The 22,440-nt window shown below is 38.3% G+C and overlaps 1 protein-coding gene across 5 annotated transcripts in view; it reads right to left on the bottom strand.

Moving 5' to 3' along the window:
• Positions 1-7: 7 nt before the first annotated feature.
• BNC2 (basonuclin 2) overlaps positions 8-22,440 on the bottom strand; it is a 547,400-nt gene continuing 524,967 nt past the window's right edge. For 4 of the 5 annotated variants that reach the window (XM_019517547.1, XM_019517548.1, XM_019517549.1 and 1 more), the window contains one exon: positions 8-1,055. In XM_019517547.1, coding sequence (XP_019373092.1) covers positions 395-1,055 — 661 coding nt within the window. In that variant the 3' untranslated portion in view covers positions 8-394. Of the gene's footprint in view, positions 1,056-9,997; positions 10,042-22,440 lie in introns of all 5 variants that reach the window. The other variant, XM_019517550.1, reaches the window with a different exon arrangement.

Here is a 22,440-nt window from a genome sequence, read left to right as displayed (position 1 = left end):
CGTTTCAGTGAGCAACGGTGGGATAATGTGTAACATTTGCCACAAAATGTACAGCAACAAAGGGACTCTTAGGGTGCACTATAAAACAGTGCACTTACGAGAAATGCACAAGTGCAAAGTCCCTGGGTGCAACATGATGTTCTCCTCTGTCCGCAGCCGAAATCGGCACAGTCAGAACCCTAATCTGCATAAAAACATTCCGTTTGCTTCAGTAGATTAGTTCCAACGTGGACACGGCAAATGCCAGCTCTCACGGAGGGCCAATCACATTTGAACTGCCATATACAGTCTATATATATATATATATATATATATATATATATAGACTGTATATGGCAGTTCAAATGTGATTGGCCCTCCGTGAGAGCTGGCATTTGCCGTGTCCACGTTGGAACTAATCTACTGAAGCAAACGGAATGTTTTTATGCAGATTAGGGTTCTGACTGTGCCGATTTCGGCTGCGGACAGAGGAGAACATCATGTTGCACCCAGGGACTTTGCACTTGTGCATTTCTCGTAAGTGCACTGTTTTATAGTGCACCCTAAGAGTCCCTTTGTTGCTGTACATTTTGTGGCAAATGTTACACATTATCCCACCGTTGCTCACTGAAACGCTGTTGAACATGAGGGATCCTGGAACATCAGCACCCATACCTACAGCTAAGGTAGGGTTGTCCGCTTTGTGGGCAGATTCCCCACTGTCACTTGCTCCATCAACATCATCTAGGAGAATCCCCTCGTCGCTTCCTGCATCAGATTCTCTTGAGGAATGGATACTGCTGCTAGACTGGATGCTGGAAGTGGTGCTCAGGTCTAGGACCATATAGTCTTCAGACATGCCCCTTCCATACCCATTCATGTGGGAATCCTCAGTACCAGCTGGCGAGGATGTGTCTTCCCTTATGTCAAGACCCATCTGATGCTGGGCACCATATATCTTCACCAAAAATTCATCACGGAGGTCCTTACTAAGAGAGGGCTGAGAAGTGTCCAGTCCCATGTCATCCAGTTCTTTGGTCAACAGTTTACGGTGCAGGTTTATGTTAGCACTGTGTCTGGGAAAGGAAGAGGGAAGGGAAGAAAGGAAAAAAATGTACAGTATTTGTGATTAAGTGTACAGTTGCCAAGCACCCAACAAAGCATACACTTATGATTTAGCAATAATTCATAATGGGAAGCTTCGCAGCCCCCTGTTTCTTGAAAATTTCATCAGTCTTATAATGGAAGAATTTGCATGAAAATGACCAATATAAAACAAAATGAACAAAAAACAAAAGCAAAAACAAACAATCCCTCCCCCTGCAAAGCCCAACCCCGCAGACAAAAGAGACACGCACAAAGGCCCCATATCACTTCCTTTTCACCATTGGCCTCAGCACTAGCTGCAGTCCTTACACTTGAAATTTAGAACACACACCAGGTTAATATAAATGTTACATGCTTTTCTTGTTTCTTGAATTACTGTTTTCCTGTTCAACAGTCCCATTTTACGAAAAAAGTAGTAATAGTAGTAGTAATAGAAGTAATAATAGTAATAATACAGTGCAGGAGGAGAACAAGAACAAGACAAGTGGGCGGGTCACAGTCACAGGTCCTGATTCTGATCTCTCTAATACCTGTGCAAATTACAAATCAGTGGAATGCAAGGGCATTCAGAATCAGGCCCAGACATGATGGAAAAGACTTGATGGGGATTAGGAACAAGTCCCTCTAAAAGTCATTTAGATGTTGTTAAAAATCTTACCCAAAGTCACCTGTTTCCTTCTCCTGCTGGATTTGTTCCCCAGGTTGTAATGCTTACTGCTGGGATTACTGCAGTTTTTTGGGAGGGGGTTTTTGTGGAGGCGGGGTGGCGACACACAATAGAACTTCCGTAAAAGCAATGTAGGCTTTAGCCCCAAACACTTAAGCACATGCTTAGCTTTAACCATATGTTAAAAGTCAGTGGGACAGTAGAGGCTTTCCCAGATTTCAGTGGACTTCAGATCAGGCCCAAAAAGCTGAAAGGTAAGCATATTCTTAAGTGCTTGGCAGGATTAGAGCCTTTGTCATCATATAGCAGGGATATGTGCAATGAAACAAGGCCTCAACTTAGTAGCTGTGCAATATAGCCTACTGTTTTAAATTCTTTTTATTCTCCACTTTTTATATTAGCCTTTTACTGATCTGATACATTTTAAGTGCAGTAGAACCTCACCAATTAGCATGAATGACAGAAAAATCCTCCTAGAATAACTGAATTTTCTGAATTAATGAGCAAACCAACACACTTGATAAATATCAGGGAGGATTCATTACAGAATATGCTATTTTGGTAATGTTAATTTTAATCGTGATACTGGAAATGAAGTTTTAGATGCTATAAACCTTCAGGTATACCACTTTGATTTTAAGTAACTGCTAAGATGCAGGATGAAAACAACTGGATGTCAAATCAATGACATAAGAATTAGTGACGTTCTACTGCCTCACATTTTTATTTTGCAAACTCAGGGCCAGAACTTGCAATTTATGACCTGAGGGCTCTTCTTACCCATTACAAATTGCACATCAGAGACCAAAACGTGTGTGTGGGGGAATTTTAATAAAAAAATAATCTGATTCACAAAAAGATAAGAAGTAGTGGGTAAAAGACTGGGTGCCAGGGCACATAATAATGACCCAAAGTTCTCTCTACACTGTGGAGCGACAGTAACATTAAAAGAAAAAAAAGAAAAACTGGATCAGATACTGGCAGCATTTCTGAATTGGAAGCTTTTGTTTTTAGAAATCTCTCAAGAGCACACCTCTCAACCAGCTGAAGACATAAATATGGTGCAGTGACACAATGTGAGTCAAATGGAAATGTAGAAAGATAAACATGATGTTGGGTTAATTTCTGTAATCTTCTTTCACGTATTTCAACATTAATCATGTCTGTTGTACATGATATATAGCGATAAACATGAAAAGTTTGAGATGGAAATGAGCATTCATTTGTCTGCAAGTGTAGGTTACTGCTCCCAAAATGGGGATGGACTGGGTATAAAACTGAGACTGCACTTCATTTTTGTCTGACCAAATCTGCACTGGATTCAGGTAAATTTGGGTTCAAAATGGAGGATTTTTCTCATAATGAGAGACAGTTGAGAGGTATGTCCAAGGGCAGAGAAAAGTGGAGAGCATTTATTGTTCTATTCCCACATGGGAAACACTCTTTCCACAGAAGCAAGAATAGCACTGCTGCTTTTGGTAGGCACAGAGGCATATTATACACATCCCCATACTGCACTTATGAAGGCTGAGCTTACCTTGTGATAAGATCAACTTTCTAATCTTTTGCTAAATCGAGATCACAAAGAGAGAGAGAGAGAGAGAGAGAGAGAAAGAAAGAGAGAAAAGAGAGAGAGAACAAATTCACATTCCAATCCAGACATATCTGGTTAAAAAACAAAAGAAATCTTAAAACAACAAAATACAGATTAAAAAAAGTCTTGATCATGAGATCATTTTCAGTCAGCCATCATCTCACTTACACTGCTATGCTGATGGATATTGAAGCAACCACACAACCGAAAAGCATAAATCAAATTAGACAAAGCACATTCACGGCATCATCATCATCAACAAATGAGTTCTAAACAGATGCATGCAGTGTACACATACATGAATGATAAACAGAAGTAGTCCCTATAGTCCTTACTTCTACACTGTTGTTCCTTGCCTTCCTGGTGTCAGATGGCATAAGACTCCAAGTGGAAGTTGCTATGCCTGGTACAGGAAATGCTTACTGTCAAAACCTGTATAAGCTGACAAGTAGCTATAAGAGTTATTGCATGAGTTTAAAAGCATGGTTTTGCTTATCAGCATAACACTAACTGCCAGCTACTTCACTTAATGAAGTGTTCTTGTGTTTTGACTTCTTACCATTCTTCCCCCTTCCCCTCCCCCTTGATTTCACACTCAAAAGAATATGGGAATTTGCTGCAGTGTAAAAGTAGTTGGGTTAACTGTAGCTGTCTGTTGTTTCTCACACATCTGCACTTACTATTTCCTTGATTTGCTGCTGAGAAAACAGCAGCCAGATGTGTAGTGAAAATAACTTCAAAATCATTGAATGAAGAGATAAGAATAAATTAACATGGTTAAAAAGGATGCACTAAGTCTCCAAATGGAAGGATGCCTTCCTGCACATGACCTGCGAAAAGACACAAGCCTGCTGATGTTGTGATAAGGAGAGATGTCTCCCTGCTTCAATTCTCACTTACGGCAGTGGCAGTCAGTAATCTAATTAAACTGTGTACTAGCCCTTAATATCTGTCAGGCAAACGATGCGCAGAAATGTGTGGACAAGTTCTGGCACTCTGTTCAGCAGTGTCCCTTTTCCACTGTCAGCAGTACTGTTGGATTCTCCTAATATAATTACATTGACTTTTATTCAATTAAGTGCCATTCCTAGCTTTAAAAAAAAGCTACTTTATCAATTGATTCAGGTGTAATGCAATAATAAAGATGAACTCATGGCAGTGCATTAGCTCTGCTGTTCATAACTTCTGAACATAAGTTCATTCATAGTAGTCGATTTCCATTATGCAACCACAGTTCAAAAGAATTGATTCTTTTACATTCATTTCTTAATCTATTTCACTTGTGTTTAATAATCCTAAATATCATATGCAAAAAACATTCTACTAGATATGGCAGGAATGCATTATGCAAAAAACCTCATTCTTTTGGACGCTGTGGGTTTGAAATTTTATGATGAAACCAAAGTCACAGAGGTTAAATCTCCATTAGAATTAAGAATACTGTGTGCTGAAGTTGCCAGCTACTCATGTTATAGCGGGTGACAGATTGGTGGTGGGATAGAAAAAAGGTAAATGATGAGCTGAAAACAGTAGGACCTGATCCCATGTTACTTCTTCGGCTTTTCTGGTACATGAAGAATGAGGCTCAGTCAGAGCAGCACTTAGGTGGATGAATGAGTACTGTCCTGAAAGAGGAATGCTTTCCTGAACCTGGCCAATTGCATTTTCAAAACTTCTGTGGAAAAGGAAGGTGATCCCTGTGTATTGTGATGGTCAGATAAATTGTATGCATGTGCAAAGACTGCAGTGGATGAAGGCCTGGTTTAAGAAAAAAAAGGAAGCATGATAGGTATGTATAAAGGAAGAAGCAGAGAAGGGAATTAAGAGAAGAACATTCCTAAACAGAATCTAGCAGTGTGAAAAGGGAGAAAAAGGGCCTGAAAGCAGGAAGTTAGCAATATGTGTCAATTAAAGATAGTTGAGTTTTGGAGCGGAAAATGAGCATGTTGAAAGCCACCGATAAGTGCATATTTCAAACTGGGAAAACACAGAGCAGGGGTAGGCAACCCCTGGCATGGGTGCCAGAGTGTGGCATGCAAGGATATTTTGTTTGGCTCAGACAGTGGGGAAGGGGCCAGAGCTGCGCTGCCACAAAAAACACCGGCCCCTTGCGGCTTTCCTGCTATCCGTCCTTGGCACAACAACATCTTACAAGTTGAGGTTGTGGGAGATTTTTTGCACTCTGCCCAAAAACATTGCCAACCCCTGACAGAATGTATGGGCAAAGGGACGCTTGCAAGCAATCAGAGAAATAAGAAGAGAAAGGAAGAAATAGGTGAAGCCCTAAAACTGTTGCCCAGATCATCTTAATTATCACAGCCTTCTCTGCTTTGGCCTCCTCATCCCCCAACTTTGTCTCCCTTTGGAGCCATATGCAATGCAGCTGCTATGCTTATCTTTTGGTTTTTTTGTGCCTATTCCTTGGAGCACCTCACCCTCCCCTCCCATGTGATCGGCTCCCAGTATTTCACGGTCAAACTTTTTATCCTGGTCTTCAAGGCTCTTTGATATTGTGGCTCCTCTCCTTACCTATTCTTAGCAAGACACTTTTTGTTACTCCAAAAATGTCAGCCTTTCTGTCTGCTCCTCCCCAAAATATCTGTACTCTCTTTCACACTTCTCCTGTCCAGGAAATGATCTATTATTCTCTGCTGCTCCAAATTCTAACCACAATTCCTGCAAACAAGCAGACAAGGTTCACAGGTTTGGCTGTGGGGCATTTGGGGGTTTGTATTTATGTCATTACATAACTCAGGGTATGTCTATGCTTCAGAAGAAGATATGAAGAAGAGCCAAAAAGCAGGGCAAATCAGCCTGTATTGAGCTTTGCACTGCTACAGCTGTGACTGGCATCTAGTCTGAAGCTAACTAGGTTGCTTCCAGGCTTAGATATATCCTAAAACAAGCAAAAATGGTATATATACAAATGCACAGAGAAATCATATACAAAATTTCTATAACAGATTCTCTCCATAACTCCTTCCACAGCCTCTGAGCTTTTGAGTGTTACTTGAGTACTTAGATATCCTTTTGGAGATGGGTATGATGCGTGCTTCTACATTAGTACACCACCTACCAAACCGAGACCTAATCCCAAGCAGGACCTCTGGGTGCTACTATGAGGTAAATATTAAATAAAAGGAATTAGAAATTAAAGCCATAAGGAAAGAAATGTAAGGTAAAAAAATACTTCCAGGGGGCAGACTTTAGCCAACTGTGGTGACTGAATGCACATAGTTCTATCCTATTTTAGGGGCAAAAAAAGTGCAGTATATTTCTAAAAAGATTTTTATACTAAAAGCTGATTGAGTATCTGTTCAGCCCACACAATACTGCACCTTCCAAGTCATTTTACACAGAAAAAAAAGAAGCATTGTTTTTCAAAATGTCCTAAAATATTGTTTACAATAGTAAGGAGTTTTAGCAAAGTTTGAATGAATTTAGGAAGCCCATCATGGTTCTGATTTTTCATGTAATTAATATTCTTCTTCCACATTGCTATTCATGAATTAGTCATAGGGTGGGCAGAAATGTATGAACAACTTCATACCAGAGGGAAATTCTGCAATCTAAACTCAATGATCTTAAGCTTGAAACAGGGCTGCTAAAACGATGATGGTGATAATGATGATAAACATGAAATCTGTGGCTGCAGTCAGGCAGTGAGAATCACATTCCCCCTTCAGACTGGAAGGTCTATAATATCACAAAGTCAAATGCTGTATTGACTACAGACAGCTCTCTTATGTGAGCATTATGCCACTGACACTCACTCTTATTCTGAAATTCAAAAAAATATTCTCCAATAATTAAAATTTACCATGGGTTCCAGTCTACCTACTAATATCCGGCTTTTCTTGTGAGAGATGCACTGTGCATCAAGAGAAAAAAAGATTATAAGTCTAGAAAATATTGTCAATTGAGTGCACATGCCATTTATACAGATCATAAATCTAGTCTGGGTTCTCTACATCAGTTCCTTTCTACCCTCAGAGAGTCTGATTCTGTTAATTTACTATCTATAAGTTGAAAAAAAAAAAGTAATACTTTATTTTAGTTTATTTTTATTTAGCATGAGTCTTTTTATTTCTTCTTGAAGTGAATGAGGGAATCAATCAGATGGGGTGAAATTCACCATGACATACTAGGTAGAAAGAAAGCCCAGGTACATCTTGTATTTAATTTTGAGGGACTAAATGGTTACAAGTTCTTATGTTCACAGTCTGCACAGGGGAAAATTTTACCCATAATAAACACCTGAGAATTCGGGAAATTGGACTATGCAGAATGCTTCATTTAACTAAGAGATCGGCATTTGCAAAGCCCCCATCTAAGAGAACTGTGTGGATAACTATTATTTTTATTGTCACCATTATTATTTTTACTATCATTACTATTACTACTACTATTATTATATCTTGCTTCACTGGCAATTCTGAAACAAATCCTGAAATTTTAGAATTGCTGATGAATAAAGAATATATATATTCTTAAATGTTGGCCAGAAAGTGAATAGAAACACCTTCACAGGTTGAGATCAGGAAGGGCAGCCACCCATTTCCAGCCCTTACTACGACGTATATTTTGTTATTTTATGCACAATTGGATAATTTGAACTAGGGCTGTGTGAAGCTTTGGTTGCTGAATCGATTCACTGGAGATTTGGCCCAATTCAGCAGCCAAATCTCCGAATCAATTTGGAGAGATTCGATGATTCAGACAGACACAGCTTTATATGTCAAATCAAATCACTGTCCCCCGAATCAGGCCAAATCCGAACTGAATACAGTCTGCTTCTCACACCCCTAGTTTGAACAGTGCCGTGAAAGAAGCCTGCATCCCACAGAATCATCTAGTGTGGGGTGCAGTTGGTAAGAAACTCGAGATGGGAGATCAAAATTAAATTTCCTGATCTGGAACCAGACAGAAAAAAAGAGTTTACTCTGGTTGCCCATATTCCAGCTGAACACTATAACCACAGGCCTGTATATCTAACAGCATTGCTACCTCCACCCTAGTTTCTGACTGCTGCTTAATTTCCCCTGTGAGTATAATCCAGGCATCAAAATATTTCAGAACTGCTGAAATAAACTATTGCAACATTTCCAGTTCTTTTCCTGTGCTTTTTTTTGGTAGCCAAAAGCTATTCCTTCCAAATTTGCCATTAGTTTACTCAGCTAAAAACACTACATATTTGGCAAATAAATGATGCACTGATAAAATGCCACCCAGCTCCAAGACCTAACTTCTTCAATGTAAGCAGAGCATGATAGCTTGCAGTAGCGGGTATTTGGACTGCTTTGCTCTAAATCAGCATAAATGATCCTGGCATTAGGCAATATGATAAAATAATATTTGTAGAGTTATTGCATTAAAAACACAGCATAAAATAACCCTTCTTGCTTTCAGGCAATTGTATCAGTCAATCATTTGAAACTAATGAGGCTAGTATTTCGTTATGAAATCTACCGTCACACCAAAATTCAGCTGTTTTGTTCTCTTATTACAAAACCAGAACCTGGTGTGTATTTGGAAAAGTCTTGCTGAGATTTGAGATACTTCATACAAGTTAGAGACAGAAATGAACTATTAGATCATCCTTTCCATTTTCTTTCTAAGGCTATCCACCCCATCTCCTTGCAGTGTATTTTCCAGTATCTTATCAATTCAGTTTAGATGCTGCCAGCCATGGAGCTTTCACTGTCTCTCTATGGTTTTCTCCACTTCTGACTACAGTTCATTCATTTTTTCCTGTCATGCAGCCTAACTTTTACCTAATACCACCCTTCAATCCTCGTTAAATCCTTTTCTTCGACTTTAAATAATTCCTATCACCTGTGTCTTTGCAATCAAATATGGGCCAAGTTTCATACAGATTTTCTTCATCTTGTGGGTTATAAATCATGATTTGTGGTTTTGTTTACACATTGTTGATTTCACGATTTTGACCCAGCACAAGACAATGAGTGGTGGTTTTGCCTTGATGTCACTTTCAGTCTCCGTGTTTCTTTAAGCTTGAAACTCAACACAAAGTGCAGAAGATACAAATGTACACAAACCTAACCCAGGATTTTTTCTCTCTTTCAGAATCTCTTCAGACTAAAACTGCTGAGTTTCATGGAGTTCAAATCAAAGAATCTGGATAAATATAACAGTGACCACATTTATAAGATGAGATCTTGCTTTAATTCTGCCCTTTTTTTAAGAAGAAATGATAACATGTTTTCCCCTTTACTTTAAAAAACTGATGAGAAAACAGTTCCTGGAATTTCATTAGAAATGGAATCTGGTTCCCATTCATAGATTTAATTTTTCTACTGTCGACCACAGGGTCTTTGATCCATACTGGTTGTTTTACACATTAAAAAAAATCCATTCATGCATCCAAGCCACCCTACTATAAGTCTTAAATTCTTGACCCACTGAAATCAAAACTCCCATTGGCCTAAATTTCTAATATTTTTAGGTTAAAGATTTCTCCATAATTGATCATGTCTAATTTACCTTTTTTTGGTTAATATTTTAGAACAGTGGGAGTAACCAGAATATTATACTACCCAAAGCAACAATGGCATTTTTATATATGAGCAGTTTGGGCAATAACATCAGTTCTTGAGGCTTTAAATTGCATAGAATCTGAAAATATTAACCTTTTCTAGGAAGAAAATCCAAAAGGTAAAATACAGTTCAGCACCTATTAAAAAAGAAGTAAAAAAGTGCTTATTAAACGCAGGAAATAAAGGACAAGCAAGTTCTTGCAAATTAAAGATGTGGAACCCAGTTATTTCAATCCCTTTCAATATGAAACAAATCATTCACACTGGTCACGAAGACAGCTCCCTCTACACTCAAATTATTCACTTGAAGATAAGCTCCCACCAAACTCTTTAGGGGTTTAACTAATTTACTGCACAGATACGGCACGTCTGTTGTAATAACAGGTAGGATGTATTGGGGTCGACCATTTATCAGAATTAGACTTCTTTTCTCACTTCGCAGTGAATTATGCTGCCTACACTGCTCCTCTTTCTCAGAGCTCGCCATCCCCTTACGGCCCCTAATGTGGCAGGCAAACAAAATTGACAGTCTCATCTTGTCAACAAGGGGTGATTCTCCTGAGAAGCCATTTAACTTTGCAGAGGAAGCAATGTATTAATGTGCCTGTCCCAGGAATGTTAATCATCTTCAAGCTCCTTCTAACTTTGACATGAACGAAATCACCAATTTTGTTTACTAAATGAATCGTAATATGCTAATAAGAGAGCATGACATATATGGTAAAGCCAAACAGATGGTTTGTTTACTCCACTTTGCAACTTTATAAATGTTGTAACTCTGAAGATGTTAGTGAGAATTATTGGTTTGTTGGCAGAGGCAAACACGCCTTTTGCATACTTAATCCGGAGCTGGAGTCTGAAAACAATTTGTCATCACTGTGGAATGCATAAAAAATGTTAATGTTGAGATGGCATTTGGGAAGTGAAGACAGTCAACTACGAGAACAGACATTCAGGTTAAATAAGGAACTCATATCTGACAGCAGCATTTTCTACCCATATAATTTTTTTAGTAAAATCTGATAGGTTCAGGATTCTTGAAAGGCCCGATAATTCAGTACATACCTGTTGAGGTGTTAGTGAGACGATCCTTACGGTGTGAACAGAATTACACTTTCACAACATCTGTGTGCGCTCAGAAGCATCAAGGTCATGTCGCACTCTTAATGTATTACTATTGTTGTCCATTAAAGATCAAAAGATATTATAAATGAAAAGCATAACCACCAGAGTACTGGCCAATACTCTCAAAAACCAACAGAAGTTGTATTACAATACTTCAACCTCACACTTTACTAGCTGCCTGGAAGCAAAACAGACTCGTTACAAAATAGCCAGCACTCTTGTGTAATATCCAGACCGATGAAGAAATTTTAGAATAAAAAAACTAGCTTGCTAAATATTTCCAAAATGAGCTAACTAAATGTAAGACTGTCACAGAGGAAAGACGTTAATCTCATTTAGATCCTTCTATAAGAGTTGAGGCACAACTCTTCAGAACAAGGCCATTTGCTGCAGAATGTCTTTGAATTTTAGGGCAAAATTCATCTCAGTGAAGAGGGCTACATGCAAGGTCCTTTCCAGCCCTCTGCATGTCTTAGGTGGTTCAAAGAGCTTCATTCTGTCTCTTTGTGAAAAGAGATTTCCATCCTTAAAGAGCAATGAATTCCAGTTGGGATTTATTGCTCAACGAATGTATTGTTCACTCTACACACACACTTTTAAAATTATACATAATTTAATATTACACGATCAAAGCTTTATGATCATTTTTACTTTTCACTTTAATTTCCTACCATAACAGCCATGCAAAATTCAATGGCTTTGCAGGAATTTGTGCAGTCTCTTCTATTTAACATCCCACATATGAATTGTACTTCAAGATTTTGGTTTAAGAAAATGCAAAATCTCAAAGTGAAATTCAGTTAAAAATGTTAGCCTCATCCATTTTTGCCCTGAAACTAATGTTTTTTTCCCAAGACTGATGCAAAACAATTCATCAGATAACATTTGCTTGAAAGGGTCACAAATCTTTTAATGATTTTATTTCAAAGTTTGAATTTATAATAAATTCAAAACTAAGCTATTTTTGCATGATTTAGGTTTTCACAATAAATACTTCATCCTGCTTTCTTTGTCACTATGCAAAGCCAATTCTCATTCACACTGCTTTGATTATGTAAAGATGCTGGATTTGTTTATACAGAACCAGAGGAAATACATAAATAAACACTATATGGCATTTCAGAAGGGCTCCTCTGTTAGCAATTTTACATTACTAAATAAGTACACCTTTCAGATCAACTGATAGCTGATTATCCTAAACAATCTAACAACCTCTCTCCACGCAAACCTCCAACTCCTCAGCAATTTCAATCCTCTGAGATTGTTCCATACATACTATTGTCAGTGGTTATTAAATTCTCAACTTTTTACCCATTCACTGGAGACCAGGCAAAGATATCTAAGGGAAGTATGAGTTCAGCTTGCTTTCCAAGGATTATTTTGGAAGAAACATTAGCGGCTGTCCCAGCCTGACGCTTATATCTCATTTGAAACATCTACTCATTCCTGACCAACAAAGAAAATTTCAATAAAGTACTTTTACTGGTTTAACAGCAGTGAGCTCCTGGGATTGTCAAAGTGCTCAGTCTTTTCCGAGGAGAGAAGGAATCAGCAGCTCAAATATAATTAACCTTCCATTCTCAATGCAAACTGCCAAGCACAGGAGCTCTGCAGTCTATTAGTGAAGTTATAACGGCCAACAGGCAGAGGCAAAATTGGTCAAAAAGTTGGCTGCTGCTGTCATATTTTTAGAATTATGATTAATGACACTAATAATGTGGATGATTACTGATATGTGTATCTCCTGCAGTTTATCATATTGCACTGGCTGCCTACGTCCACAATAAACATGATGCTATCATTTACCTCTTTATTGAAGGCAATCCTTCTCTTGAAAGAGCACATTCTAATTACTTTGTAATGTTTTATGTCTTAAACATTTTGCAGCTCTGGACCTTGCCAACTGCTTCATGTCTACCATTGATTAATTACGGAATGTTTAATCAAAATTTAGAACCTAATGCAGTCGTTTATGAGCAGGCTGCAGTGCCAAGGTAGTTAGGCTCCCGTCCCAAGTTTGGAGACTGGTGGGTTCAAAATTAAATCCTAGAAATGTGCAAGGTGCCAAAGATTTTTACCTTGGGTGTTTTGAGTTTATCAGTCTTCTGTTGACAAATGGGAGGTTACCTACCTAAATGTGAGGCTTTGCATGTGTGTGTGTGTGTGTGTGTGCGCGCGTGTTCCTATTATCTTTTTCTGAAAATGCCTTCATTTTCTTCTTCTATGACTCTGCCGGTGGAGCTGCCTCACAGTTCTACAGTAACCTTCCATGCAGGAAGAACCCTTGCCAGTGCCAGTCAAGAAAGCGTAGTTTTGAAGTGGTTAAACAAGTGAAAAATAATTTGCAGGGACAAATACATAAGTTTTTTTTTAATGTGGATTTTTATGGTACTGTCATACAACCATTCACCGTTGAAGTTAAGTGTTTTTTTAATACCATTACTGAACTGCTGAAATGGATGCTAATATAGCTTGGAGTGCTAATGTCAAGTCCTGGTAATAAAAAAGACAGACTGCTGAATGAAATAATTTCAAGTAAAAAATAGAACAAAAGTGCTCTCGCTCTCGCTCTCCACTTTTATTGAATTGGGACTGACTGAGCCAATTGCTTTAGAAGTCTGTAAAACACAATTACTAGTGAGCCGACTGACCCAGCAGTGCCCCCTCTGTGACAGAACAGACTAAAAAGGCTGCAAAATTAGTGTTGCTCCCATATCTGGCTATCAGACCTGAGAGACTTTCTGTTGAGGATCTGCTGTCCTATATGCCAGTATCTTTCCTCATGAAATCTTGATTTGGCATCTCACATAATATATCGTCTACATGCATCTCCTTCACAGATCAAGGGCCCATCTACTTTTTCTAGGGTAGGACTTGATTTCTCTCCCTCTTCATTGAATTTTTAGATCTATATCTACCAATACAAAAATATATATAGATTTTTGCTTTTACATGTTATGTGCCAGACACAAAGGCACTACTTAAGAATTATGGGCAGCAAAATTAACCATCTCATATTTGTATTTTCAGCTGTAAACAGCCAAAGTTTAATTGTTTTTTTTTATTTTGGCTTACCAAAGAAAAGGAGGAAGAGGGAGAGAGACAGGGAGAGAGAAAAATGTACTGACCTGGAAGTGGGAAGCATATTTTTTTAGTTAATAAAATAAGTAATAAAGTTTGTAAAGTACTAGAATCAAGATAACTGGCATTAGAAGTAGCATCCTTTCACCAGGAATTTACAGCTTGTGCTTGAATGCAATGTGGCATGGTGACAGAAGTTAAGATTTTTTTTGTTTAATTTCTTTTTCTCAAAAAAGTTTATGAAGGAAAATGACCCTAAACAATCACCTTCACAACCTTTTCTTTTCCTCTGTCATATCTTGCTGCAAGTACTTTGTGTATGTGTACACACACGCACACATTCCCTCCCTCAATTTTTTTTTATGACTGTGTGCACTTTCGGCAAAGCAAAACTCCATTTCTTTTCCAGGTCCATTTATATGAAGCTTGCAGGAGCCTTATAGCAAAATTGTTAAATTATTTGTTAGGGAGGTTTTTTTAGTAAAGCTTTTTAGGGCAAGCTTAAATGTGAAATGAGTGCTTAATTACTAGAAAAAAATAGCATAAGGCAGTCCTCTTCTAAAAGATGATGCTGGGAATTAAGAGGCATTATTAAAGCTTTATGTTTTCTTTATATTAGGCAGTGAACTCCAAACAAGTGATCTCTATTTTAAAAAGTTACCAGTACCATGTAGTACCCCTGAGATACCACAGTATTTACTTTGAAAAGTGGTGTCTATATATATACTCCTGGGTGGGCAATGGGGAGAGAAAAGGGGAGGGTGCATTTTAATTAGAGCACCTCTTGGGAGCCACTCTAATTAAAACGCCGATAGCTTCTCGTGTATTCAGCATCCAACGCTTCAAAATGGCAGCGGGGGCACTTTAACTAGAGCTCGTTTAATGAGCTTTATTTAAAGCACCCCTGCTGACATTTTTGAATGAGGGGATGCTGAATACATGCGACTGCAAGGCTGCTGAAGCATTCTAATTAGAATGCTCCAGAAGACTTGATTAATCTAATTAGAACACATTGGAGTAGGTGTCCTGCATGTGTACAGGGTTGTTGGTTGTAGCTGTGTTGGTCTAAGGACATAGACAGGTTTTGCTTGCATATGTACAGGCACTTGACTACCGTGGGGTAACTGGTATGTTAATTGCAGCCACTGCATGTGAACAGAGTGAACTGTGTGGCTACCAGCCTAGTCCTCAATGTACTTAATGACCCTATACCATAAGCACTGTCATGTAATTTGGCACAGTTGACAGGCTGTACTGAAGACAGACTCATGACTGAAGAAGCTGATCAGCTGTAGGTTAGGATTAAAGACTTTAGTAAGGACTGTGTACGAGAAACTTGCACACTACACATATGGTACATATTCTACCTTTGACACAGACATACAAGTAATTCTCATCAACAATAATGAGAGTTAAACACATGCATCAGGGAAAAATATTTCTCCCTCTATGATGCTATATTTTAGCCAGTGATTTTAATGCTCTGCTTATGTTTACCACCTGTCCTAATGCTTGTGTGGCACTAGTTACATAAACTCTGCAAGTCACTGAAAAGTCTTGGATTTATTTGGTAGGTTGATACAATGATATAACATCTGGCACTGTGTAGGGCAGAGTAAGAGAATGGAAGCCTCACCGTTACTTGAAAATAAGTGAAACTTAAAAACCTCCTGAAATAACTACAAAGTGACAGTAACAATTGTTAATATAATAAACTAAATAGGCAAAAAAGAGAACTTCCTCCAGCCAGTACCGGATCCTGCAAGCCTCACTCATGTAAACAGCCCTTTTAGGTTACTTGCGTGAGTAAGGACTACTGTATTTGGCTCATTTTTGCCTTTATCTCCTACATTTCCTTTCACTTTCTCATCTCTCATAGAATTGAATTACATTGTAGCTGGTAAACCACCTATTGTTAATTCACTCTCCCTTGCTTGCACAGATTAGTACCTTACTCAGCGGACAGTGTCAACATCTTTACAATAAGACTACTCATGAAATAAGTTAATCCTCAGTGGACACATACAAGTACTATCTTGCTGCAGAGTTAATTAGTTTACTTCTGCCTAATAGCACTTCATGTGTAGATACAAGATGTTTACTGTGGAGCTAATTAGTCCACTCTGCAGTAAATAGCTCATCTAGACATGCCCAGTGTTAAGAACAGCAGAATCCACTTCTTTATAACACAGGCTCTCTTGGGTAAGAAAGACTAATATGACTGTAAGCAAACAAGAATGTTTCAGTGACTCCACAAGGAAACCTGATAGTCCATAGAATCATACTATATGCCCAAGTAGTATTCTCAAAACTATCATTCCCAGTCCCAACAGCAAATGTGCAAATATATTCTGAGGTGGCCATTTTCAAAAACATTGTAGAAGACAACTCTTTTGTTGGTTGAAATATAGTTAATTAAACACCTAATATCTTAAAATGTTCTCTTCTTGTTCTTAGTGAGGGGAAACATGCTGTATGTGACAGCTAATTATGTTAGGGGAAATATACTAATAGTTACCATGAACTGGTGTTAAGTGGCTTATTTCCTGGAGCTATCTGCACCTAAAATTGCATATATTTATTGAAAAGCAGCCTTTAAAAAGTTATCTGTAGAAGTTTCCAAACATAGTGGGATGATGAAAAAATGGATGCTGTGGTGTTGAGGAGGTGATAACAGGAGGCAGGTAGCAGGTTTCTCACATCTTCACCTCTGTTGATAATGTATGCAGTGGCTCATCAGAGGTATCTGATGTTAATTTATTCAAGCACACCTGTACAGGGCTGGAAGTCAGGTAACCAGATGAGCAAAAAAGTATGTGTCTCTGCTTTTTTCATATAGCTACCCAGAGGCCTATATCCACACAAATTTAGTTCTGGAGACATCAGCAGGTTTTAATAAACCAAATACAGATGTCTTACTCCATACAAATCAAGGAGTTTACATGTTTAAATCTGGACTGATTTAACTAGCAATCAAATGGCATGATCACACTTGGCACCAATAGTTGCCTCATATTTATTTATAAGTCACCTTGAGCAAATATTATTTTGTTTTTAAATTTATTCATGGGACTGAATCACCTTTCCCACCTTCCAGAACACGCACATATGCTCACGTTCTGAGAAAATGTAAAGACAAACTTGAACAATTAATATTCTTACTTTGGTTAAAGAAAGGCAAAGTGAAAAGTTCTAGCTTTGTAACTCTGATCAGGTATGTTGAAAGTGCATTTATTTTACATGAATTTAGGGAATGGAAAACAGAGCAATGTGTTCTTCGTTAATACAAAGCTCTCAAATAACCCTAAGTAATAGAGATTTTTAAATTCCTGGTACTGATATAAAGTAGATTTTAACTCATTAGCATATAATAGGACTGATAGTGAAGGAGACCATTGTTTCTTTTCACTTAAAATCTGATGGCTTTTTTATTATTCTTATTATTAACAAGATCTGCTTAGAAGGGAAAATCTGTGGCACCTCTGTTTTCAGAGGTATCAAATCTGAATCTTTTTCAATACTTAACTCCTAGGATCTTACAGGTGAGACAATGCAGCTGAGTTAACTCAACTGCTATCCAGTCTATTCCCCCTTCACTCTCCATCACACCAACCTTTGCATGTCCTCCCCAGCTCAGCTACTGAAAACAATCCATATGAAATTTGGGTACTACCTCTCCCCACATTGCAAGAAAAAGATTTTCCTTGTTTTTGTTCTTGCCACTGACCTGATCTATGAAGTAAAGGTGTTTCCTTAGTTGTTTCCCCCTGAGTTCTTGCTCTGAATAGCAGCCCTCGGACTACTAACACCCTTCATAACATAAGAGAAGTACCTGTCAAGGCAAAAGCTGGAGAAAGCCTGAGACTGGGAAAATAAGACTAGGAGGAACTAGTTCCGTATAGATTTCCTGTCCTCTTTGGTCATGGACCAAACTTTTTCATCTGGCTATGTATGAAGAAGGGTAACTGTAGGAAGAATCTTCTTACAAAAACAACTGTCCCAGCAGCTTTTCTCCCATTCAGATGTACAACATGCAAGAGAGAGTCCACATCAGCTCAGTTCTATCAGGCAGCTTCCCAACCCAAAAAGAGATGCTCTCCTGTCCAGAGAAAGCCCTCTACCTTTGCTCTTGCCTGATAATATCATGTTTAGCATGATTTCTCTTAAATTTAATCCTTGTTGCCTTTCTGCAACAAGGCATACCTGGTAAGATCTTGACTTGTAGAAAGAAAAGACCGAAAGAGTCTGATATGGTTGAATTGCTGCTAAAGGTGAAGAGTGGTATAGGAGGAAAAATAAATGCTTCTAGAAAAAGTGAGATAAAAAAAATGAAACACCAAAAGATCATTCTTTTTAGGCAAGAAAGTAAAGATACTGGCACAGGCAGAAAAATGGATTTAGTGGGCCATTCTATTAGCAGGTGGGAAAGATGATGGATAGAAAATGAGATCAGAAAAGAATCCAGATCCTATGATTCTTACCTAAATAAAACAGCCTCTTACTCACTTTTATAAGAGATAATAGAACCCTATGTAAATTTTAAATAATAACTGTGAGGATTCTGCCTCATCTTCCCTCTGTGATACAATGATAAAGTCAGGAAAGCATGTTGTGTGAAAAAAATCCAAAACAGGTGGAATCATAGTGAGAATTCTGATGTCCTTAGTCCTATTTTAATATGGAACATCCTTGTTTCTTCACACCTATCAGAAGATATCCACAACTTTGACATAAAATGTAGTTACTAGATGGAGTTAAAACAAGTAATAGTACACTCAGGTCTTCCACTTCTTGAAACCCAGCTTTAAAAAGACCATACTCTGGCCATCAACAGTGAATCAGGGAAGCATTTCTATGCACACACTAAGCCTGAGAAACATAACCAAGTTTAGGTTAAGCAGACTTGGATTAGGTAAGGTTATATGCTGCACCAGATGTCTTTTGAAGAAACAAAAGGGATCAGTCAAAACTATTTATTGCCTTACTAAACACAATTATCTTCACAACTGGTTTTATTAAAGAATTGTTTTATATAAACATTTAAAAGAAAATCTTCATAAGTCCTGTAAGCCACATGATGGGAAAAGGCCAACATTATTTTGGAAGGTAGCACTGGAAACACCATTCAATTTTAATTTTAAGGATAGCAGAAAATTTCTGTATTTACCTAATCCAAAAGCATACTCTAGAGAATATGTGATTAAAGGCAACATTCCATTATTATTTGGTGGCCTAGATTATATTTTCATTTGCCTGTCTAAGCTATAAGACTTAATGGACCCTGAGATGACCAATGGAAATAGAATGCCACCCTAACCACACAATCAGAATGGGCAGACCTGTCATCATCACATATATCTGTCAAAATGGAAGTGGCATCAGAATGTGATTAGTGCATCCAGCCACATATGGCAGACAAGCTGGTTGGATATTTCTGGTTTCTCCTACAGCAATTAACAGTGAAATGGTTATAATTAGGTTTTAAGGTTGCTATCCACTCAAGTAAACAGAAGTTCTCAGTTCTCAGTGTTAATGCTTCACTTATTTGAAAGCAGAGACAATAAGATACTATAGGATGCACAAAGTTTACATCTTAGAGGCTCAGTCTGCAACCTGAGAGGTAAAATCTGAATGGCTGAGGTTCTGATTTCCTTTCAAATACAAGCTGAGAGTCTCAATGAAACTGGGAAAAATCCTTTATGATGCATTGGTTATGTGGCTTCGATAAAATAATTCTGTCTAAAATAGTCAACACAAACCTAAATAAAATAAATGTGTGCGTGTGTCTGTGTGTGAGTGTGAGCGCATGAGAATGAGAGAGAGAGAGAGAATTAGAAAAGAATATTTGATTAAATTTGACACTTTTTGCACATTAGTTAATTTTCATGCACTCTTAAAAATCCTAGTTCTGGAGAAGATGAGACACGAGTGAGATGAAATACAGTGAGAAATAAAGATGGTTTTTATGAAACTTCCTGCTCAAGTATCTGCAAGTATTATTAGAAATCTTGTGAGAATTCCTGGTCTTTGTAACACATTTCCAGACAAATTCTGGTGACTCAAGAGGGCCTGTGAGCCTGGAAAAACATCAGACTCGAGTGCTCAACCAAATGGTACTATGCTTGTGAACTTTTTGAACTACAATAAAAGCTCTGTTATCTGGCATCCCCCGGGAATGGGGGATGCCAGATAACAAAATATGCTCGTTAATTGAGCGGCCCCGACCACCACTTCTCCCACTGTGTCTGGGGCATCCCTCCACCCGTCCTGTGGCATCACCGTCCCTCCTGCAGGACAGGGAGGTGGGCCCCGCACAGACCCACAGGCCGTGGGGGCTCGGCAGCACAGGCTGCTTTGCCCCCAGCCATGGGGGCTCAGAGAAACCGGAAGCGCCGTGATGGGCACTTCTGGTTTCACTTTATTTTACAAGCTGGCATGCTGGTTAGTAGAGCAAGCCAGCTTGTAAGATGCTGGATAGCACAGCTTTTACTATACATCATTACTACCTTAAGTCCCTGCAACTCATGGATGTCTTATGCCTGTAGATTTCTGTTTTCCCAGGTTCTCAGTAAGATTGAAGCACCTTTGAAAGCTACTAGTGGGGTGAGAAAGAAAAGATGCACCCATGCCAGGTACAACTCAAAATCATGCATAAATAATAATTTTATCTATAAGTAAGCTGCCTGCATTTTTCATGCCAAATCATATATTTTACTTTTATGGATAGCTTTCAATAAGCTAAAGGTATCCTACATAGTTTATGAAATATTTTTAAACTGCGCCCTTGCTTTACATGTTCAGCTTTCATAAATATTTTATTGATGTCATCATGATGATCTTTTTCTTATACATCCACTATACTAACTTCTTTACTATTAGCATAATCTATCAAATCAACTGTTTCCTACTGAAATTTAATATTTTAAATAATGTTCCAAATCCTAAACTAGCCCATTCTCATTTTTCATGTTGAATACAAAACGGCTTTGCTTCTTACAAAACTGACATTTTATAATTTGCTTGAGAAAATACAGCTTGTCAGCCAAATTCTGCACTCACAAAACCTGTGTAATGTCTAAGTTGCAAAGGACTCCATGTGGTTTAAGTCATCTCATAGGCTAAGTACAAACAGTAGAAAAACCCTTAGGCTGAATCAATTCAATCTTCGCAGGTTAGTCTAAGATGCATACATTGAACCAATAAGCAAGTGAACAAACATCCTCTTTTGATTCTCGAAATGCAACCACATGCCTACAGTGGCCTAGGCCGGAAGTCGGGGGGTGCTAGGGCATGCCTCCCTGCTCAGCTGGAGCAGACAGCTTGGGCCAAGGTTAGCCCAGCCGCCCTGCAAGGGGAGGGTTTGCAGGTGAGATTGAATTAACTTGAATCTGGAGGGAATCTGGGACAGAAGTTCAATAAACCAATTTGAACTAAATCACTTAAGTCTGATACTACATTCATCTGGGCAATCTTAAACCTGTTCTAACCATTTTGAAAGTGGTTTATGTGCACTGATCTTCTGCTGTGTTCCCAGTTTGAACTGATTTCCGATCACTTATACCGGTTTATGTGTAATTTCTGTCCCTAGCCCCAATCTATAATGGGATCTCTCTATATAGGCCATAGGTCCATCTCAAGTCTCACTGAAGTTACCCCAGATTCTCTGTCCTGACTGGGGCTCTAATTTAGTTTTGGGTGTTTGGTTTCTAATGGTCTTTTTTCATTGGTGAAGGAATTTTTCTAGTTTATTCTTCTCTACCTATAACTGTTTTCTAATTTATGGTCACATTTTTCTCATTAGTGGATTTCATAAATGATAATAGAAATTATGAGATATTCTGGACCTACTTCCAAAAAATACAGCTCCCTAAACTTTTTTACATTAAATTATTTAATTTTATGTCATACTCCATATCTAGCTACAAACCCTAGCAATTTCAGTGGACAAAGATGCAGAAACTGTGTGAAGTGTTTAGCTGAGCTCAATTTCCTTCCTCTGTCCCTGCTGAATTTTTACTGCACAATGAAAAAATATTAAACCAAAAAAAGGGGGGGAGGGAAGTCTGAAGCAATATAGAATGATTTTGACCATCTCTATGCAAGCCAACAGCATCAAATAGGGCTGTGTGAAGCTTCAGGTGCTGATTTGATTCAAAGGAGATTTGGCCCGATTTAGTGGCCGAATCTCTAAATCTGAATTGAATCAGGGGACCAATAAAAAGGTCTGAATCAATTTGAAGCTCTCCAAATCAATTCAGAAAAGATTCGGAGAGCTTCAATGATTTGAGCAGTCCCTGCTCACTGCAGCAGGGAGCTGGACCCAGACTTGG

This window comes from Gavialis gangeticus, unplaced genomic scaffold (assembly GCF_001723915.1).
Source record: "Gavialis gangeticus isolate Ggan-Ray unplaced genomic scaffold, GavGan_comp1, whole genome shotgun sequence".
NCBI lineage: Eukaryota > Metazoa > Chordata > Crocodylia > Gavialidae > Gavialis > Gavialis gangeticus.
The sequence above is the reverse complement of the archived record's forward strand: the minus strand, read 5'-3'. Positions and strand labels throughout refer to the sequence as shown.